This window comes from Uranotaenia lowii, chromosome 2 (genome assembly GCF_029784155.1).
Source record: "Uranotaenia lowii strain MFRU-FL chromosome 2, ASM2978415v1, whole genome shotgun sequence".
Lineage (NCBI taxonomy): Eukaryota > Metazoa > Arthropoda > Insecta > Diptera > Culicidae > Uranotaenia > Uranotaenia lowii.
Window position 1 is genome coordinate 357,637,343 of NC_073692.1, and position 22,629 is coordinate 357,659,971.

The 22,629-nt window shown below is 39.0% G+C and overlaps 1 protein-coding gene across 3 annotated transcripts in view; it reads left to right on the plus strand.

Moving 5' to 3' along the window:
- LOC129743963 (phosphatidylinositol phosphatase PTPRQ) overlaps positions 1–22,629 on the plus strand; it is a 57,963-nt gene that overhangs the window by 31,059 nt on the left and 4,275 nt on the right. For all 3 annotated transcript variants that reach the window (XM_055736219.1, XM_055736220.1, XM_055736221.1), the window contains exons 4-9: positions 4,465–5,703; positions 19,025–19,206; positions 19,272–19,431; positions 19,497–19,850; positions 19,914–20,258; positions 20,316–20,783. In XM_055736219.1, the coding sequence (XP_055592194.1) occupies positions 4,465–5,703; positions 19,025–19,206; positions 19,272–19,431; positions 19,497–19,850; positions 19,914–20,258; positions 20,316–20,783 (2,748 nt within the window). The remainder of the gene's footprint in view (positions 1–4,464; positions 5,704–19,024; positions 19,207–19,271; positions 19,432–19,496; positions 19,851–19,913; positions 20,259–20,315; positions 20,784–22,629) is intronic.

Here is a 22,629-nt window from a genome sequence, read left to right on the forward strand (position 1 = left end):
CAGCAATCGGATTATTTATTTTTGGAATGGGAGTTACAATGGCTTTCTTCCATATAGATGGAAACCTTTCAGTTGCTATGATACTATTGAAAAGATGGCACAGAACAGGTAATATGAAGGGGCAAAGCATTTTAAGAAAATTAACGGGAATGCAGTCTGATCCAGTGGCATTAGAGTGAATATCGTAGAGTTTTTTAGAGATGTCATGAACAGATGTACTTTGGAAGTTAAATTGGATATTGCTGTTGCTTGAGTAATCATCAACCCTTAGCGGTGAATAACTACGAGACGATTGTAATAACGATAGATGTCCAGATGTGAAAAAGGTGTTTAGCTCGTCAACATTGACGTCTTGACTTAAATCGTTCGTTTTGGAATCGTTATGTATTCCCTCTCTACGTAGGTTACACCATAGCTTAACTTTAAATAAAAAAATATCTGATTCAAATCAAACAAAACCAAGTTAAATAAAGAAAAATGCGCTTTTTAAATTTTTTTGAAAAAAAAATGGTTTTAATTCACCCTGCCTTAAATATTTCTTGATTCTTTCGGTACATTTCATGTGAAAGAACGACAAACTTAACTTGTACTTCAGAAAAGAGGTCCGACATATTTTTTTGACTGCTAGTTTGAAAGTTGTTTAGCGGTAGGCTGAAAATAATTCGCAAAAAATGCTACGAGTAGCCAATGAGTTTGTGATTTATAAAACCTGGGAAAAAACATTTTAATTAAATTATTGAAGGCTATAGCAAGGGAAGCCTGCCATTTTTAAATACTCTAGAAACCTGTAGTTTTTTTTATAAACACTGAAGAATATACAGTATCGCTCATAACACAAAGCAACAAGGACTTAAGAACTGATTTTGACTAATTTTGGGGCTCAGATTCCAAATATGCAATAAGTTTTAGTTTTAGCAGCTCTTGTTTTCGAAACAACTTTGGAAAATGGATAAAAATTCATTTAATCAATTTGTGTAGTTTTTTGGCGAAACTGTAGAAGATATTAAATATCTGTTTTTTCGAACACCAGCAAACAAACACCTCTCTTGATAAAAGGATAGCACTTAGAAGCAAATAGGTAGTTTTACATGAAAGTTTAACTTTTCCCTTTGTATAGGTATAGTTTTGGAGTTATTTTTATGGTAATTCTATGATAATTTTAGGATATTTATAAAAACGGACATTTTCTATGAGAAAAGCCTGCATAGAACAAATGGTTAAAAATCCTATCAAATAGCTCAGCTTGAATAAAACAAAGAACATAGGGTCAGTGGGAGGATCTAGAGAATCGCATGAAGTTAATGTCGTTTGTTTTTTAGGCCAATAAATATTGAGAAATGTTCATAATTTTTGCCCCTTAATATATGCAGCAACATTGTCCATCTTTTGAGTATACATATTTGTTTTTGAAAGAAAACGTTGGAAAATTCAATCGAGTCCAAACAAAACATTACTGTTATTGATGTTTTCAGCCTTCAGTGATAATTGGCGTCAAACCAATAATTTTGAAGATCTTGAGATATGTTAAAAACATAGTGATCAAAGTTTCCCCCTAACATGAAATCTGGTTTTGTAACAAATATTTAGTTAAAGCCACTAATGTCGTTTGAATATTCAGCTATCAATGATCATGTTGTATATTCCTTACCTCAGTAAGTATTTTAAAAATTTCTAGTGTAACCAAAAAGCGACCATTTACAAATATTCGAAAACCTAGTTTACGGTATTCTTATTGTTTATGTTTTCGAATTTTGCTAAATACATCAATTTCGACGATATTTTTAAGAAAAATCAACCCTAATTGAATCTTAGATATTTTTCAAACCATAGGGGAGATAAGGACATAATGGCCACCTTAAGAAGGACGCTTATTTAACCATAGGAAACAGTCATAATATGTGAGTTACATCATTGTTCCCTTTTGAGAAACTAAAAAAGCCTATTTCCTAACTGGCTGAAACTTGAAGAAGTAGATACAAACTTTAAAAAAAGCATTTTAAAAATATTTGCCGAACGCTAAAAATCAGTCACTGTAGGGGCATAATGAGAACCCCCCTGGGGCAGTATAAGCACCATTAATCGGGGCACTTGACTTGTTTCATCTGACGAGTTGGCCTATTGGTAAGGTATCGGAAGACAATCAGAGGACTCGAGTTCGACTCCTGGTCGTGTCGAATTTTGTTCCATTTATCCATCCATCAAACAAAGCAATAACAAAATGATGTACGTAAATATGTAGAATACACATAATTCACACACAATCATACATTATGTTTCTGGTGCTTTGTTTGACGGATGATGCGAAGATCAAAATAACCGATCATGAATAATAAATGAAATAAAAATCGCCTCGAATAGCAATCGAACCAGAGTCTTCTGACTACCTCTCCGACACCTTACTAATAGGCTAAATCGTCAGATGTAAACTAGTCAAGCTGTAGCTTTCATCGAGTTGAATTCACTGCACGGCAGAAAATGTTTATCGTGCCCACTCAATGATGCTCTGTTCGCCCCAAATAAGAAAAAAAATGTTAGTAAAAGTCCCGATTTTCTCCCGGTTTTTGCTAAAATTTGGATGTACACACAAAATTTCAGAGGCTTTTAGCAAAACTCTGCTGAAGCAAAACTTTTATTTACATTTTATTTTACAGGAAACGCGGGAAGAGTATCAGATTTGAAATAAAGTACCCAACAAATTTTACTTCCATATTTTTTTTGTTTTTTATTTATTGTTTTCACTTTATTTGACATAACTAATTCTTACTTTGGATATGTTTACTTTCTTCCGGCACCTTGACTAAATTGAATATTTACTGCTGGTTTCCGGTTGTTTTATCATCGTCGGTCAACAGAAAGCAGCAAAGTGCCATTCTACCAGGACTAGGCAACCTTCCCGTATATTTTCTGACATTGATTTTGTTCTTTCACTGGCAGCGGCAACCTGCTAAACTACGAAATACGCTTTTGACACATGGCATGAAAAAATATTATTGTTATATAAAGTCAAAAAAAATTTAAAAATTCCAACAAGATTTTTGTCAGTTTTGTTAAAATATATTGAACTTTAATCATCGTGCGTACAGAATCTGTAAACAAAAATATTAATGGTTTTTCTTTCTTATTCATATTGAAATCGAAAATTCAACAAATTGAAGCTTTTGGGCGTTTGGCAGTTTTTAATTATCAGATATTGGAATAAAAGACAGGTTTTGAATGCCCATATTAGGCAGGTTAAATTCCTGTATCAAGAAAAAAAACAGATAAGTCTTATGAATTTTTTACTTTTTTTCATTGAAACATTAAATCTACGCTCAAATCACAATCCGACAGTGGAAAAAGAAGAACTTAATACTGATCCGACAAAAATACTATATGAACAAAATATTACCATAAAAAATGTCCATAGGGCATATCCAACTATGTTTCATGTAAAAGAGCTAGTGATAACTAAAATGTCGACTAAATTTCAGCCTTGTCGCCTAAAGTTTTTATGGGATTTTGGGACATTTTGTTCGGGAGGAACACGAAAATCAAGTTTTTCATCAATAACTTTGGCCCCCTTCGGCCGATTTCTTTTGAAAACGATTTTTCTTAAAGCCTTAACTATGACAAATATTTCATCCGAAGACTGCAAACTTTAGGCTCGTTGAGCGACCCTAATTTGGCCCAGGATCAATTTAAGCCTGCAGCGCATAACATTTCACAAGCCTTAAATTTCTCATACAAATTTGGGGCAGTCTAATGCACATATAGCCCGCCTCTCCCCTTCAACCAACAAGTGTAAATAGAGGCTGAAGAAAAGTTAGTCAATGAAAGAATTAATGTGAACAAAACTTGACTCCGAGAATTAAAAAAGTGAAGAAAATTAACGGTTATACCAATTAATCAATCGCTGTCGAAACTAGAGCAAAATTAGGAAAAAAAAACTACTTATTTAGTTCCGAGGGTGGTCCCAAATAGAAACAGGGAGGTCCAAAATACCGACCAGAGTAGTTACCGAAAAAAAGGGGTTTTAGGCTTAAATTGTGTTGATTGCAACAAACGACGATATGTTTCGAAAGATAATGCCTTGACCTTCGTAATTAATGGATGAAGCAGTCAAAAATTCTAACAAATATTTTTTTATTTCAAGAACTAGCATGAGGATTTCACAAAGCGGTCCAGAATAGGTCCGTTACCCTAGTTTATGAAAATATTTTTGGAATTTCATATTTTCCGAATTCCATGATCGCTGAGGTGGCCTTCCTTTAACTGATCATGCTTAAGTATTTGTAAAATATGCTTTAAACGGCTGGAAAACTCTTTAAAGAAATGTGCAAAACGACAAAAAAAGTTCTAAAAGCGGAATCATAGTAAGAACATTATTAATCCAGAATAAAATATTTTTGAAAATTGTCTAGTATGATATTGATAGACCCTTTTTCTGCTGTATGTTCTAAATCTGTTCATTTTTTTTCTTAACAGGAATGTTCCAACAACAGATCGAGTTCGATCTGTGCGAGCTGGCCACGATTTTCATCAAACCAGTATCCATGAGCGGCCGACCAGGAAAGGTAACACAATTTGAACTACAAGGGCCTGTTGAACAACTCGATTTTCGGAGAGTATCAGATACAACGAGCATTAAAATCGATTGGATTCCTGCAAAGGGCTTCGGTGATTGCATAAGTCATTTTTTGATCCAGAGGGACGGTTTACGGGAACACTTAATGAATACCACATCAACGGAAATCGAAGTGAGTGACCTGAAGCTGTGTAAATTCTACAAATTTAGAGTGGAAGCCGTCTACCGAGACGGTGGGTCATATCCATCCCCAGTCGGATTGGACGTGATTCTGGATGGCCCGATATCCAAGGTTCAGGAGGTCACTGAAAGATCAGAATCGATCGAATGGAAACTTCCCATCAATGGTGCCGGCTGTGTTGAGCAGTTTCAACTCACCCGAACCCGCCTGGAGGACAATGTTGAACTAACCTTTGCCATCGTGAATGTCACTGCCGGTGGTCCGCTTGATCGAATATTCAAACACGAAACACATCCGGTAGGTAAATGTGCACAGGAAGTGAACGTTCGTATCGTACCGTATTCATGGAACAAAAACGTGGGCGAAATATTCGATCAAAACATCAAGCCCTTTACACCTGGACCGGTTCAGAACGTAAAATTAGACCCATTAGAGCCGCGGGAAGTTACGCTCGCTTGGACCGAGCCTATCCTTCATCCTGCCAGCGTGTGTAGCTACAAAATTATGTATCATCCTGAAGGTGTTGAACCAACGATCAAAATAGTGCCGAAAAACGTTACGGTCGTAACGATAGGCTTCCTAGAGCCATGCGTGCAGTATAACTTCACGATTGTTGCGGTAACTTTGGCCGGCGATGAAGGTTTTCCAGTTTCCTTCAACTATACGATAGAGGAAGAAAAGATATCAGTGGTTCAAGATTTGACACTAAGAGAAGAATCGGAGAGCATTTATGTCGATTGGACACCACCAAAAAATGCGCCATATTGTGTAAGCAAATATAGATTGACTTCCTGGATTGAACTGCACGAAAATCGTACCGAGCTGGATACCAATACTACGCACGCGATACTGCCCAGAGTGTACGCCTGTGCCCGGTACTATGTGCAGATCATTCCCGAATCCATTTCCCGGAAGGACGGAATGAACTTGATAGCGGACTACCGAACCAGTAATAGAGGTAATTATTTATCCTTTCATGTTTTTCCCCGAACCAAACATCAAAACGAGTTTTTTTTTATCCTGAAAATTGTTAGCATAAACCCTTGAAAACAGTTAGATACGAATCCTTAGTTTTCTTATCAAGAATGTCGCTTTGTTTGGATTTTCATGGATATGGTTCAAAATATTTAGTGGTATGAATAAGGTTCAGCAATTGCTTCGATAGCTTTTACTTAGCTCGAAATCAATCAAAGCAAAAGTCCAAAGCATTTGCTAAGTTTGGTATGAATAAACATTTTCTTAGCGGATGTGTACTAAAGTCTTAGAACATAGCTTTTGCTTCGAAAAATAGAGCTATCCAACCAGCAGAATCTGAAGTTTTCTAAAGTAAAATGAAAGAAGACGATCAGAAAATTGAAAAGTACGGCTAAAGTAGCCTTGAACTCGACGAAGCGGTTGGTGGGTGTAAGAACGAGCGGAATTTTTTTTTTGGTAAATGCGTGCTCGTATGTTGATGTTTAAAGAAAAATGAAAACATATTCGAATATTGTCAAACGAAAAATTTCCTAACTTTAATATTTATCATAAGCTCTTCCACATGTATTCGGATCGGGATAATCCGATGTATAAAAAAATAGCAATAGGCGCGCATTTTAATTTAGATTTTTTTAAATCTTAGGATTATAACAAAATTATATAAAAATGATAGATCTGTATATTTAAAATTATTACAATTTATTTCTTACTTTGAGCCAATTGGGACTTCTTCCACTATAACCAGATTTTTTTTAATTTAAAATATTTACTAATTGATTTTTTTAATTTTATCTTAGACGAATGATTTTATACAACGACAGGAATATGAAAAAAGTTGGGTTATCACTTCGAATTTTCTTTATCCATGTTGAAAATGCCTTTTTGAATTGTTTTGAAGTGAAATATTGCTAATTTGATAAATTCATGATGTTATTAAAGAATTTTTTATTGAAAAAGTCTGCTACCGAGCATGCTTAGAAAATAAAGCAATTGCTAGGAGATTTGTCGAGCAATTGCTTCAGATTTGAGCTTTATTCTTACCAAACTAGCTTGTTCTAAAAGTAAAAGCTCCTGACTGAGAAAACAGCTGTCAAAAAAACTTTATTCATAACAACCGAAGCAATTGCTTTAAGCGACTGCTCGACTGCTCGATTTAGTTTAGCAAAAGCAATTACTAGGTTTTTTTCATACCACCCATTGTTCTTCAACAGAAACAGATATCCTCTTATTTAACACATGCTTTTGATATCAATAATGACAGCTTAATGTGTTTGAACATTTCTTTCATTTTGCTTTTTTAAGCAGATAAAATCTGTTTCACATAGAATCTGGTCTCATCTTTTCATTTACTGCAGCGCCCCTAGTTGTCACATCGCGAATCTATTGACAGTGTTTTGATTCGGATAGTTTGTTTACTTAGTGGTGAAAATTTCATCAAGATTGAAGCAGTCAGTCAAAAGTTTTCGACGATGGAACGCGAAAGGCGAGAGAAAATTCTGCACACTCACGTAGATAAACCGACGTGGTCAGGGGTAAAGATCGCGAAATTCCTAAATATATAAAAACCAACTGTAAATTCGGTGCTGCAACGTTACCGGAAGACCCTTACGGTGGATCGAGCAAACCAAACCAGGCGTAAAAGTGGAACATATGACCGGAAGCTGCGAGCAAAGGTAATTCGATCAGTTCACAATAATCCTGAAATCTCCTTGCGTGATTTGGCGAAAAAGTTCAAGACAAACCACAGTCAGCTCGACGAATTTGTTTGCGAGAAGGCTTGCGGTCGTATCATGCAAGCAAACAACCCAACAGGACGCTGAAACAAAACCTGGTTGCCAAAACCAGGACAAGGAAGGTGTACGAGAAAGTGTTGACCAAGTACAACGGATGCATTTTGATGGACGATGAAACTTACGTCAAAATGGATTTTGGACAAATACCCGGTAACACATTTTACCTTGCGAAGCGTAAACGGAATGATGCGGGTAGATTCAAGTTTGTTTTCGCAGATAAATTTGCTCGTAAGTTGATGATTTGGCAATGGATCTGTAGTTGTGGGAAGAAGACTAAGATTTTCATCACTGGGGACACAATGAATGGAAATGTTTACAAAGAAGAATGGGTGGTATAAAAAAAACCTACACGGAAAAAAATTGAGTGGTCATCCCAAAGACGCTGTCATGATAATTTTACCATTTCAGCGCTATAGTATTTTCAACCACGAAAAGTTTAACATCGATTTTGTGAAAGTGCGCATGAAACAATATTGAAATTACTATGTACCTGGTAATTTTCGATAAATCTCAATGTTTGTTGTCAAAAATACTATGGTCATGATAATTTCATCATAATTTCTATCACAACTACCGTCCGCATAGTAATTTTGACATTGTGGCACCAATTCATATCAACAAAATACTACGCACATCGTACTTTTGAGAACAAAACATATTTGACTCAAAAACATAAGTGCGTATGATAATTTTACTATGGTAAACATTCTTGTTGTTTACACTAATTCAGGATCATTACTCATCAAACCCGTTTGTAAAAAAAAACTAATTTTAAGCTGCTTTATAGTTACATAACTTTGAAAAACATTCCAGAGCATCGGGAGAACACACTAACATTGACCGACGTGTGTCGGAAGTGTGAATTTTCATGTTTCAAATAATGTCATTATGCATGCATGCAAATAAACAAACAAATATACATAGTAATTTTACTACTTAAATCAAGCTCCTCGCAACTCCTAATCTTTATCATAACACATACTAGTTTCATCATGAAACATATTAATTTTACTAGGGACGAAGTAAAACAATGCATCATTTCATTGACAATTTTACTAAAACGCAGTCGAATTTACTATGCGCAGCCAAATTGAGCACATGGTAAAATAGCTATGCGTAAGGTATTATAAACAACAAAACATATTTGACTCAAAAATATGGTCGCCTGTTGTTCGTTTAAACCACGGATTTAGTAATTTTACTATGCTTTTTTTTTGTGTGTAGTAATTGCTTTTGCTAAACTAAATCGAGCAGTCGAGCAGTCGCTTAAAGCAATTGCTTCGGTTGTTATGAATAAAGTTTTTTTTGACAGCTGTTTTCTCAGTCAGGAGCTTTTACTTTTAGAACAAGCTAGTTTGGTATGAATAAAGCTCAAATCTGAAGCAATTGCTCGACAAATCTCCAAGCAATTGCTTTATTTTCTAAGCATGCTCGGTAGCAGACTTTTCCAATAAAAAATTCTTTAATAACGTCATGAATTTATCAAATTAGCAATATTTCACTTCAAAACAATTCAAAAAGGCATTTTCAACATGGATAAAGAAAATTCGAAGTGATAACCCAACTTTTTTAATATTCCTGTCGTTGTATAAAATCATTCGTCTTAGATAAAATTAAACAAATCAATTAGTAAATATTTTAAATTAAAAAAAAATCTGGCTATAGTGAAAGAAGTCCCAATTGGCTCAAAGTAAGAAATAAATTGTAATAATTTAAAATATTATACAGATCTATCATTTTTATATAATTTTGTTATAATCCTAAGATAAAAAAAAAATCTAAATTAAAATGCGCGCCTATTGCTATTTTTTTATACATCGGATTATCCCGATCCGAATACATGTGGAAGAGCTTATGATAAATATTAAAGTTAGGCAATTTTTTGTTTGACAATATTCGAATATGTTTTCATTTTTCTTTAAACATCAACATACGAGCACGCATTTACCAAAAAAAAAATCCGGTCGTTCTTACACCCACCAACCGCTTCGTCGAGTTCAAGGCTACTTTAGCCGTACTTTTCAATTTTCTGATCGTCTTCTATCATTTTACTTTAGAAAACTTCAGATTCTGCTGGTTGGATAGCTCTATTTTTCGAAGCAAAAGCTATGTTCTAAGACTTTAGTACACATCCGCTAAGAAAATGTTTATTCATACCAAACTAAGCAAATGCTTTGGACTTTTGCTTTGATTGATTTCGAGCTAAGTAAAAGCTATCGAAGCAATTGCTAAACCTTATTCATACCACTAAATGTCTCCAGAAGAGATCGATTTTGTTGAAAATAGTATCAATCCACTAAACTGCCCGGATTTTCGTCCCATCGAGAAATATTGGGCAAGAGTTAAGGGCAAACTGAAGAAATGTGGCAGAACCATGAAAAAACCCGCTTAAATGGAAAAGTGGTGGAACAAGATGGCGCAGCAGTACTGTGCAGAAAATAATGGGTGGTATCACAATAAAAGTTCGAAAATTCATCCAAAAAGCTGACGAATGATCTTTATGTTTTTTTTCCTTAAAGTGCAATAAAAACCCTACAAAATGGCATTTTTACTTTTGTTGTACGTTATTTCTTTGCGGATAAATGATCTATTTTATCCCACCAGATTCTATGAGAAACAGACTTTACATATGTAGGTATGTATGTACCGTCTTCTTGTTAAGAGCAGGATTGGGTTCTGCTTGAAACTACTGTCTACTGTCTACAGGTGGCCAACATTTTCAACAGGCGGGCCAAATTTCAGAAATGTAATTCGTTGGCGGGCCAAAAAAAAACAATTTGTCCGATTCTGCTCGGTTGCCCGGATTCACCTTGGATTAACCTTTTTTGCCAAACCGAACAAAAAAAATCAAATTATAAAATCAAAGTTTTTTTATTTATGCATCCAAAGCGAAAATGTTTTAGTGAGTTTTATAAATATAATCATGAAAGGTTTTGCGGAAGCCTGAAATACGATTTGAAATCTGCGGATAACTTTTGATGGATATTTTATTCAAGTTTTTTTTGCTATTGATATTGCCTGGAGTTTTGGTCGACAATTTTGAAATCAAATGCCCGGATTTTGCCAAATTTTTAGATGAAAATAGTCCGGATTTTTCCGGCCCGGATACGTGCTGAAGGAATTCTGACAATAATGACCGCCAATTTTCTAAGAATTTCTAGTTCACTGTTTTGCTTTGAAAACTTTGATAGTAAAATAAAAAAAACGCAGAATGGTAGGTATTGTTGAAAAAAGGCGTTCACAAGGTGTTGTCATTTTAAAGAATAATTTTTTCAACGAACTCTAGTTATAAAGGGTGATACGGTCAAAATTTGGTCAATATCAACTTGACGTATTTCTTTCAATTTTGCATTTAAAAAACCTGAACACCCCTCATTTTGAAGGTGTGTGTGTGTAGAATGTAGCTCCTATTTTGATTTTGGAATTCACTCTTCAGTTGTCAAAATGCCGTCCAAGGAAGAAGAGCAGCGTATCAAAATTTTGCTCGCGCATCGCGAAAATCGGAGTAACTCGTTCGCAAAGCTGGCAAAATCGCTAAAAGTTGCCAAATCAACCGTTACAAATGTAATTAAAGTGTTTTGGGAACGTTTGTCGACAGCCAGGAAGTCTGGATCGGGGGGAAAACGAAAACCCGAAGCCGCTGAGACGACAAAGAGAGTTGTCGGTAGTTTCAAGCGAAACCCTAACCTCTCTCTCCGAGATGTCGCAAATAAGCTGGGTGTATTGTCTACAACCGTGCATCGAGCCAAAAAACGAGCCGGACTATCGACTTACAAGAAGGTAGTGACTCCAAATCGCGATGATAAGCAAAATACGACGGCCAAAGCGCGATCCCGAAGGCTGTACACGACGACGCTGACGGAGTTTGACTGCGTGGTAATGGACGACAAAACCTACGTCAAAGCCGACTACAAGTAGCTTCCGAGACAGGAGTTTTATATGGCAAAAGGAATGGGAAAGGTAGCAGATATTTTCAAGCACATGAAACTGTCAAAGTTCGCGAAGAAATATCTGGCAAGCCATCTGTACCTGTGGCTTGAAAAGCAGCATTTTCGCAGCTTCCGGGACTGTCAACCAAGAAATTTACGTGAAAGAGCTGATTGTTGGTTATGATTTGGACTTCCGGTGGAAAAAGATTGGCTTAAAAAGAGCCAACATTTATGGCTTGAGGAGCTCTGATTTTCAAGGCTGCTGAGTGTTGATAGTTGGCATGATTTGTCCTCCGGTGAAAATGAACGGATTGGCTTAGGAAGCGCAGATTTCTAAGGCTGCTGCTGCTGATTGCCTTGATTTGGCGTTCTGGTAGAAAAAGACGAATTGGATAAGGGAACGATTTCCACGTACCGGGGAAGATTATTTTACATTTGTCCGATATCTGCTGAGGAGAAGATCATGCCTTATTCTCGCAGTTTCACTCTGGACACTAAGAAAAATACTCTTAAGTGTAGAGTTGTTTTTGACATTGCTTTCGCACACTTGCTGAGCGTGTACAGATGAGACGGGACAATTAACTTCAAAAACTCTCAGTACAAAAAACGGGCAGCCGGTCGACTCGATCGTTTTTGAGGTTGATTGTCCCCAAAACTGAAAAGTGTTGGTGAAACAACATTCTCTTATGAACTGGTGCCATAAGGCAAAATCATTGAAAATCATAAGATTGTCTTATAACGCGAATGAATTCTTCAGATATACACCTTCTTTAAAGAGAGGTAAAAGGGTCTTATGGAAACAGGAAATGTCATGTTAACTGTAAAATAATTCAAAAAATTTGTTGTTAAAAGTTTCATTTTATTTTTTCGGCATATTTGTTCGAAATTACACCATGGTCACACACATAAGCACATAATCACAAGGTCCATCCAATAGAATTATTTTTCCTTATTAGGTCCTTTGACGTTGTGCATATTGCGGGTGATTTGCTGAAAAGTAAAAGAATATTTTGACTTACAAATATTTTCAGCGTCAAAAAAAATAAACTTTTGAAATACTCAAACTTAACATACCAAAATCACTATAAATATACTATTAGGGAAAACTCTACAACTCCGTACGACGATGAAAAAAATAATGATGGAATGAATGAACGTGTTCCTTATTTTTTCACAATGCCATTTCTTCTATTTTTCATAAGATATTCTTATGAAAACTGAGAGAATTTAATAAGACTCGTATGAAAATTAATTTTGTACTCGAGAAAGCGATTCATAAGACCATTCTTACGAAAATTATAATAAGAATTTGGCTGAGAGGTAATCTCCCCGACGGCGTAACGACGACTACGGTGATCGCAATAGTAGAGCCAGTGCCCTTCGGAAGGTTGAACACTCCACATCAGGCGGCGGCAACGCTATTCAAACCGTATGGAGCACATCTCTGCCGCCGCCTGCTTATAATATAATGGTTTACACATATACAAACGAATGACAAGTATACACCAGGCGGCGGCAACGTTACACGTTTTGTCTATGTATCGTGTGACCAACATCTTTTAAATAAGTGGTCGTGAATCTCGTTTTTAAGCTTTTTTTCCTCAGATTTAAGCTTTTTTTGCCTTGAGAGCATAGGAGACGAAAGCTTAAATCTGAGGAAAAAAGCTTAAATCTGTCAAAAAAGGGGAAATTTGAGAGATGTGCTCCATACGGTTTGAATAGCGTTGCCGCCGCCTGGTATACACCTGGAGATTAACGTACTAAACACAGTCACATCATAGATCGACCACATTTTGATAGACAGCCGGCACTTCTCGGACATCATCGACGTCAGATCCTGTCGAGGCGCCTAGTCAAATCAAGTCAAATCACTATCTGGTAGTAGTGAAGATGCGCCCAAAACTCTTCGTAGTAAAGAACATACGAAACCGACGCCCGCCTCGGTTGAATATCGCACGATTGATTCAACGTGAGGTCAGCAGACAGCAGACTGCGCGCAATCGCTCGAAACAGCGCTGCCGGCTGGTTCAACGAGGAGTGTAGGAGTGTAATGGACGAAGAAAATGCAGCGCGGCTGGCAGTAGTGCAAAGAAGCACCCGTCGAAACGTGGAAAATCACCGACAGCGGAAGAGGCAGCGAGTCCGAATTTTCCAGGAGAAAAAGCGCCGCCTGGAGGAGAAGGAGCTCGAGGCAGCAAAAGTTCGCCTTCTTCTTCGAAGCCTCAGCGTGAATGTCCATGAGAAGTACGTCAATTACGTTCTTCCCAAGCACCCCCGTGAGTTTCCCTTCGAAGAAACGGTCACCAAATTCACGGAACTCTTCAGTACACGGATTTCGCTCTTCAGCAAACGCTACAAATGCTTCCAACTGCGGAAAAACGATGCTGATGATTTGGTGAGCTACGCTAAACGGCGGACCAATTTAAATACCTCATTTTCTTCTGCGGTATGCAATCAACGAAAGATGCATACGTACGAACGAGGCTACTGTTCAAATGGGAAGCAACTGGTCCGGAAGACGAATCGATGCTCAACGACTGCAAAATTTGAAGCTCGACACGGCGATGGTTGAACAACATCAACAGGTGACTTCTGTCTGCAAAGTCAAGCAGAAGATGTTTCCTGTCAAACCATCCGGATCACATTCAAAACCCATCAATACTTCAACCAACCCTAGGGCTCCATGCTGGCAGTGCGATGGAAAGCATTTTGTCCACAACTGCAGCTACTCAAGCTACATCTGCAGGGATTGCAATCAAACCGGACACAAGGAAGGCTATTGTGATTGCTACAAACCGAAGCCGCAATCAAAAGCCTAGGGTTTCAAGAAGCGATCAGTGAAAGGTGTTTTTGCTGAAAACAACATCAAATGCGTGTCAAGCCGGAAATTTCTTACCGTTCTCATCGATGGCTCTGCAGCAACTACTGCTGTGCCGACTACTCAACCGGTTTGAACGCTGCAGTGGAACCGAACAACTATCCACTTCCGTTTTCCGATGATATCTTCAGCAAGCTCAACGGATGCAGATTCTTCAGTATCATCGATCTCATCGACGCGACGCATATTTGCAAGTTGAAGTTGACGACGATTCGAAGCAGCTTTTGACCATCAACACGCATCGTGGATTGTTCCGTTTCAACCGGCTCGCATATGTGATCAAGTCAGCTCCGGGAGCCTTTCAGCAGCTGATGAACACCATGATCGCCGGTCTGAAAGGTGTCGATTCTTTCCTGGACGATATACTGGTCTACAGCCGAATCGAAGAGGAACATCTAATCATTCTGGATGAATTGTTCATGCGGTTGCAGGCCTACGGTTTCCACCTGATGTAGGAAAAATGCAATCTCATGCACATTGTCAACGTCTCAGGTATTCGTCCCGATCCAGCCAAAATTGAAGCTATTGTTAAGATGCCAGCACCATCCGATGTGAGTACCTTTCTTGCTTTATTGGACAGTGAATTTTTATGCGAAGTTTGTGCGCGAAATGCATACGCTACGCCGATCGCTGGATTCTCTGCTGAAACAAGATGTCAAGTTTGAGTGGAATCAAAATTTTCCAGAGGTCTTTCTGACGGTTCAAAGAAGTTCTGCAGTCTGACTTGATGCTTACTCACTACGATCCTAACCTTGAAATCATCGTAGCAGCAGACGTATTCCAAACTAGAATCGGAGCTCGCATCCTTCACAAGTTTCCAAACGGTGCATTCAAAGCTGTTACTCATGCGTCCTGATCCCTTACTCAAGCCAAGAGACAGTATGGGCAAATCGGAAAAAAAGGACTCCTTCTGGTTTTTGCTGCGATCAAATTTCATCGAATACTCCTTGGTCGCAGGTTCCTGTTGCATCGGATCACTAACCCCTTCTCCGAATATTTGATTCCAAGAAGGACATTCCAGTTCACTCGGCGAACAGACTGCAGCGGTGGGCTCTAGCACTGCTGTGCTATGACTTCAAGATCCAGTATGTGTCCACATCTCAGTTTGGCCACGTAGACGTCCTTTCCCGCCTAATCGACAAACACTCAAAACCAGACGAAGAGTTTGTCATTGCCTCGCACAGTGGTTCAAAATCATAAAAAGTGGGAAAAAATTATTAAAAAGCTTTTTTGTTAAAGATTATTGGCGGAAAGTTGAAAAAAAAAATAAATTAGATTTTTTTTTCAAAATTTGCTTTTTTTTTAATAATTGCAAGAAACGGGGTTTGAGCTTTATACTAGGAAATTGAATATTTTTCAATAAGTTATGAATATTTATGTTAAAAGTAAATATGGGCTCCTAAATTCCTTTATATTAGTTGGATGAATATTAAAACTATTGTTTTAAGGTGAATTTGCATATGTATTGAAGCAAACAATGCTTGGTTTACTCTGTATAAATATTTTAAAATTTGCATTTTTAAACCAAACAGCGTTCCACCCAATGACTTCGTATTCAAAATATAGCAAAAACTAGCAGCTGATTTTAAGATATGTTTTTGATGAGGCTTTCACCTATCCAACGGTGTATAATTTACCACGGCGATCGACAGCGCAAGCTTTATTTTTGCTTCCGAAAAATAAATAGAGTAAATAGAAATTTTTTTATCATCTAATTTTGGGTTTTTAATCAAGCGAAACTCTATTAGTTCATGATATTAAGGACGTTTTTAATCTTCAAACTGTCAATAAGGTTACATCACTTCGATATAAACATTTATAAATTTTTAAAGATTTCTATGCTTTTCAAGTTGTTTTGCACTGAGAATAAAAAATCCAATTTTTAATTCTTGTGTTAAAGTTGTCGTTCATGTTTGTTTCGTAGAAGGTGTATAAAAGTTCCTAGAAAATATTTAAATACATCATAACGTTCCTAAAATATTGAAGATTCGATTCCAACATAAAAAAATTGGTTGTCGCTGACTTGAAAAATTGACTTTTTTCCGGCTTTTTGGGGATTTGAACCACTGTGCCTCGGTCCAACTGGAAGAAGATGTGGAGATTCCGCTCCAAGAAGCCGGCTCTCATCACATTCAAAATGGTAACCAACGTATCACTGGAGTGCCCCGTTCTTCAGTAAGAAAGTCAATTAATCGAAAACGGTTGGCCATCAAACATCTCCGAAATTGTTAACTCAGCAGTGAAGCCATTTTTCCCCCATTGTGATGCTCTCGCGATCATCAAGAACTGCATCATGATGTCGAATCGGTTAGGCATCCCAGAATTCTATCATCAACGGATTCTGAAACAACTTAATCGAGGTCATCCGGGAATGGAACGGATGAAAGCCCTAGCCCGAAGTCACGTTTAGTGGCCGAAATTCGATGACGACATCTCAACGTTTGAGAAAATGTGAAATGTGTGCATGCCAAATCCCCACCGAGGACTCCTCCTCAACCGTGGCCAGCAACACATTCTCCTAGGGAACACATCCACATCGACTTTGCCGGTCCATTCAAAGATCTCAACTTCCTGGTTGTGGTGGATGCTAATTCAAGATGGCCCGAGATCTGCACAATCAAATCAGCAACAAAATCGGCAGCTATCGAGTTCCTGGATGAGTTGTTCGCTTGTTTTGGGATTCCATCGACAATTGTTTCCGACAATGGCACCCGATTCATTCTAAACAATTCGAAAATTTCTGCGGAAGGAACGGTACTCAAAATCTGCGGGTCAAACGTTCCTGCAAATATACCGATCAACTCCAAGCCGTGTTCTGAATGGTTCCACCCCAGCTGAGCTCATGATTGGCAAAAAAATCAGAACTACTCTGAATCTTCTTAATCATTACCAACCGAGACATCCGAGAGCAGATAAGGGACCACGACCACACAAACTAACAACCGGTGCTGCGGTGTATGACAATCCATACCGCAACAATTCGTCTTGGAAGTGGGTTCCTGGAAAGATTGTTGAAGTGATTGGCAAAGTTAACTTCAACATCCCATTGGAAGAGCATCATCTGATACGTTCACACGTCGACCAGGTCAAGCTTCGGTATCCGGGTGATGCAAGTACTTCGGAGAGGCAGCCTACACCATTGAACATATTGGTCGATATGTTTGGACTTCAAGCCAACCATCTTGTACATCAAATGTTCCAGAATCTGAAGCAGATGATCCACAACCACCAGCTGGAGAATCAACTTTGGTCGATGTTTATGTTAGCATGGAAGACCAAACGATTCTTTTGTTTCCTTCGAAGATCAACCAACACCTAGACGTCCCCAGAGGAACATCAGCCTGCCTGAGAGATTAAACTCCTACCTGGTATCCTGGAAATAAGGAGGGAGATATGTTACTACTGTAGGAATCGACTTATGCTACCGTGAATACCAAATCAAAAAGTGAAAATTGGTCATTACTTGTAAGTTCCACGTGCTACTAACACGCTATCCATCGTTCTCTAAAAAAAAAGTAATTAACTAGTATTTAACAAGTTCAAGTATTGCTATTATAAAGAAATACTTTAGAAAGCCATTCACCAGCTAAATAGCAACAAGTCGGCTGGAAAAGATGACATCGCAGCTGAGCTCATCAAAATGGGCACGGACAAATTGGCCGATTGCCTATACCGGTTAATGGTCGGGATCTGGGACACAAAACAGCTACCGGAGAAATAAGGAGGGGGTAATATGCCCCATCTACAAGAAGGGTGACAAATTGGACTGTGAGAACTACCTTGCGATCACTATCTAAAATGCCGCCTACAAAATGTTGTGCCGAATCCTACTCCGCTGCCTAACGCCACAAACAAACAGATTCATGGGAGGTCATCAAGCCGGCTTCATGGAGGGTCGGTCTACGAAGGACTTGATCTTCAAGTCCCTACGCACGTGAATACTAAGTCCCTACGCACCATCTATTCATCGACTTCAAATCCGCTTACTAGACGATTGACCGTGACGAGCTATGGGAAATCATAGACGAAAACGGCTTTTCCGGAAAGCTGACCACACTGATCAAGGCGACGATGAATGGAACCAATGCTGGGTGTGAATTTCGGGGTAATTGTCGAATTAATCCGAATCACGCAAGAGGCTTCGACAAGGCAATGGTCTATCCTGCATTATGTTCAACGTGGTTCTAGAAGGTGTTATTCGATGAACGTTGGACGAAATGTGGGGCACGATTTTCAACAGATCCAGTCGACTTATCTGCTTTGCCGACGACATTAATATAGTCGGTAGATAATCTGCGGCGGTGGAGCAGATTTACCGCAAACTGAAACGCAAAGCAGACTTTGTCTATCTCGGATCACTGGTGACCGCAGAAACGGCACTCTACGGCGAACCCATTATCCAGAAGGTGGTGAAGGCTGACCGGATACGCTGGGCAGGACATGTTACGAGTATGCCAGACGACTGTCCTGCATCACAGGTGTTTGCTGTCAATCAGTAAGAACGAGACAAGCAGGGGCGCAACAAGCGAGGTGGTTAGACCAAATGGAACGAGATCTGGCGAATGTGGGATGTTCGAGAAGTTGAAGAACGGTACCATGGACCGAGTGAATTTTAGGAATTATGTTCACGAACTATGAAAATAAATAAAATAACTTTTTTTCTCATTTCCAAGTAACCAATAAAATGCTACCTACTCCTTCTAGTGATATCCCGAGTCCACATCGACCCGATCACCCAGACCAGCTTCTCGGCAACGACCCTGGGCCTAGCTACCAAGCTGAGCGCCGAGCATAACAATCTCTGCAGTCTACTATCGGTGCGGTTCACTTGTAGCCCTGCGCCGACCCAGCCCGGGGATGATCGTGAAGTGACCGACATCCCAACGGTGAGTTATTCAATCCTTCATTATTTCTTAGAGATTTATTTTATAGTTTTGAAAATCGCGTGTAGGTCATTGGAGAGTTCCACATAAGCCACAGAGATTCGGTTTTCGAGGGTGTGCTAGCCAATTTGTTGCCGTTCAGTCGTTACAGCTGTATTGCGCAGATCCTCAACACAGCTGGATGGTCGGAAGAATCGGCTCGTAACGAGTTTGTAACCGATGAAGCAGGTGAGGGTTTGGACTTCTCAAAAGAAGTGTGAGGTAGTCATCACATTTTTTTTTTCTCATTTCAGCTCCGGAACAACCGACGAATCTAAGTACAACCAGCCGATCGCACGAGATTCAGATAACCTGGAGGGAACCAACGATCAAGAATGGAATAATTCTACGTTACCGAATTAACATACAACCGTCGGGACCAAATTATCCTACCCCGAGCTATTGCGAAGCGGTTTCACAGACACCGAGGACGATCGACATTCATAACGATCCAACCGATGGAAAGTGTGAGTGGGACAATCAACAGATGCGCTGCACGGTCGATGAACTGCTTCCGTTCAGCAATTACATTGTACAGGTGTCGGCGGCAACTAAAGCAGGATTCGGGTCCTACACGGAAATGGTTTTTGAAACCACGGAACCGGACGGTACTGTCTACTTTTCAATAAATGTTCTCTACTTTATTCAATGTTCTTTCTATCTGTAAACAGTTCCCGAGCCCGTTCACGAATTCCTGAAGGTTAGTAGTTCCCTTCCGGATGCCGCCAAAGATGAGTACAGCACCAAGGTGTTGCTTGCATGGAAAATACCATGTAGGTTGAACGGGAAGTTGCTGGAGTTCCGGGGACAGTTCATTGATTCCAAACAGGGTGTGGAGCATATCCTGAGCTGGAACAAGACAATCCTTCCCGGAGAGGAAATCGTCGAAGAGTACAGCCACCTGGAGGATCGACTGAAGCCGGAAGTAAACTACAACGTGTCGATAATGGTTCTGGTGGGAAACGTGGCCGATGCGAGCGCTCCTAAATTTGTCGACTTTAGCACCCCGGCTGGAAGTAAGATGGAAAATTAAACTAGTTTTACCCACAACTAACCTTATCTATCATTCCTAGTCCCTCCCATAATTGAGCACACAACTTGGGGCAGCATTGACGTGCTAACGGCGCCTAATCCGACTCAAAATGCTATGATCAACCTGTCCGGAGACATCCTCAAATCGGACGTCGGCGACATCCGGTACGTTGCCCTGCTAGTATCGCAGCGTTACTGTACCGAGGAACCGAAACCAAAGCGAAACCTCTCGACCGAGTGGCCCGAGGAGCGGAAGTGGCACCAGGTGTACTATCTGGACTGTACCATCCAGTACCAAACGACGCCTCGGATGTGGCATCCGGTCAGTGGGCGACAGCAACCTTCCGGTGAGGAAATGGTGACCTACATTGTCGGCAACGAGACGTGCGGGGCAAACGATACGGAATTCTGCAACGGGCCGCTGAAACCGGCCACCGAGTATCACCTGGTGGTGAGGATTTTCACCGCCACCGGGTTCAGTGATTCGAGGGTGATCAATTTTGCGACAGGTAAGAGGGATGACTTCTCGACTCGACTTGGCGATCCTACGACTTTCTATGTAATCAACCGCTCCGTGTGGCCCCTAACCACCACCTCACATATACTGTTTCCTGCACTTAATGCGCGACAACCTAACAGTCTCATTACGACGACTTTTAAAACTCCTCCGGTGACCTCAACTTATGGACTCCAAACGAACGCAAGGAACGACTTCATGGTCTCCGAAAGGTTTTCTAGGGGGGAGACTACCTGGTGATTTTGGAATTGAGAATTGAAGACTAAGAACTAATACCTAATATAAATAATAATTGAAGATATGAAAATGTACGGTATTGCGAAAGTTCACTTTCTAGAGAGTCATCCATTTTGTGACCTGCAAGGGAGATTTTCTATTTAAGCATTTCGTTTACAGATGTTACAGTAGAATACGCTAAACGGGTGGAATAAGGAGTGTTATAAAACTGATTCATACTGAATCTTCTCACCTGGTGGATATTAACGATCTCTTTCTGTTTAAACGTATTCCTGATGAAAACTTTTTACTATACTCCAATCTCAAAAATCAAAAGATGAAAACTTTCCTAACGATCTAAGGGTGTCCTGGTGACAGCCTTACGCATTTTGAAGTCCTAACGGCCACCTAACTGCCTTACGCCCTCTCTGGTCTCAGAATCAAAAGGTATGCAGAAATTCAGATTTGAAAACTTTGCAGACTGAGCACCTCACTGGCCTCCGGTCTACTTCTTGAAACCTTAAGAGCCTCACAACAACTTCACGAGCACATCTGACAATCAAAAGATCGTAATTTTCTCAATTGAATTTAAGGTAGTCAAGGAAACTGATTAGTTATCTTTCCTTAAAGTCGTCACAGAAACTTCGAAGGTTATCGTGAAGCCTTAAAACAACTTTAAAAGCTTCGAAGTTTCCTGCCAGTTTTGAATCCTGATGGTTGTATGGTCTTTTAGAGTCCTCATGGCTTCCTGGTGACCTCATTGCTCCCTATCAACTTCGGAACCTTTCAAGACTTTACAACTGTTTGAGATCTCCCGACCTCATGACCTCCTAGCAATTTTCTGGCTTCCTGCCAATCTAACTGTATTTTGCCTAGAGTCACCTGATTGTTAACCTGTTGTTGAAATTCTCGGAATGGTGGGTACATGACGATCTTCCAGACTTGTAAAACCTACTGATTAAATAATGAAAAATTTTACAACCTCCTAAGGACCTTACAGCTGTCAGTAATACTTCATTACTTCTGCATAACTTTACGACCATTCTAAAGAGCTTGTGGCTTCCTGGCGACTCCTAACTTCTTAAGGTTTCCTAACGCAGTTAAGAATACACTATAAATAAGAAGTAAAAACTAAGAACTAAGAACTAAGAACTAAGAACTAAGAACTAAGAACTAAGAACTAAGAACTAAGAACTAAGAACTAAGAACTAAAAACTAAGAACTAAGAACTAGAAACTAAGAACTAAGAACTAAGAACTAAGAACTAAGAACTAAGAACTAAGAACTAAGAACTAAGAACTAAGAACTAAGAACTAAGAACTAAGAACTAAGAACTAAGAACTAAGAACTAAGAACTAAGAACTAAGAACTAAGAACTAAGAACTAAGAACTAAGAACTAAGAACTAAGAACTAAGAACTAAGAACTAAGAACTAAGAACTAAGAACTAAGAACTAAGAACTAAGAACTAAGAACTAAGAACTAAGAACTAAGAACTAAGAACTAAGAACTAAGAACTAAGAACTAAGAACTAAGAACTAAGAACTAAGAACTAAGAACTAAGAACTAAGAACTAAGAACTAAGAACTTAGAACTAAGAACTAAGAACTAAGAACTAAGAAC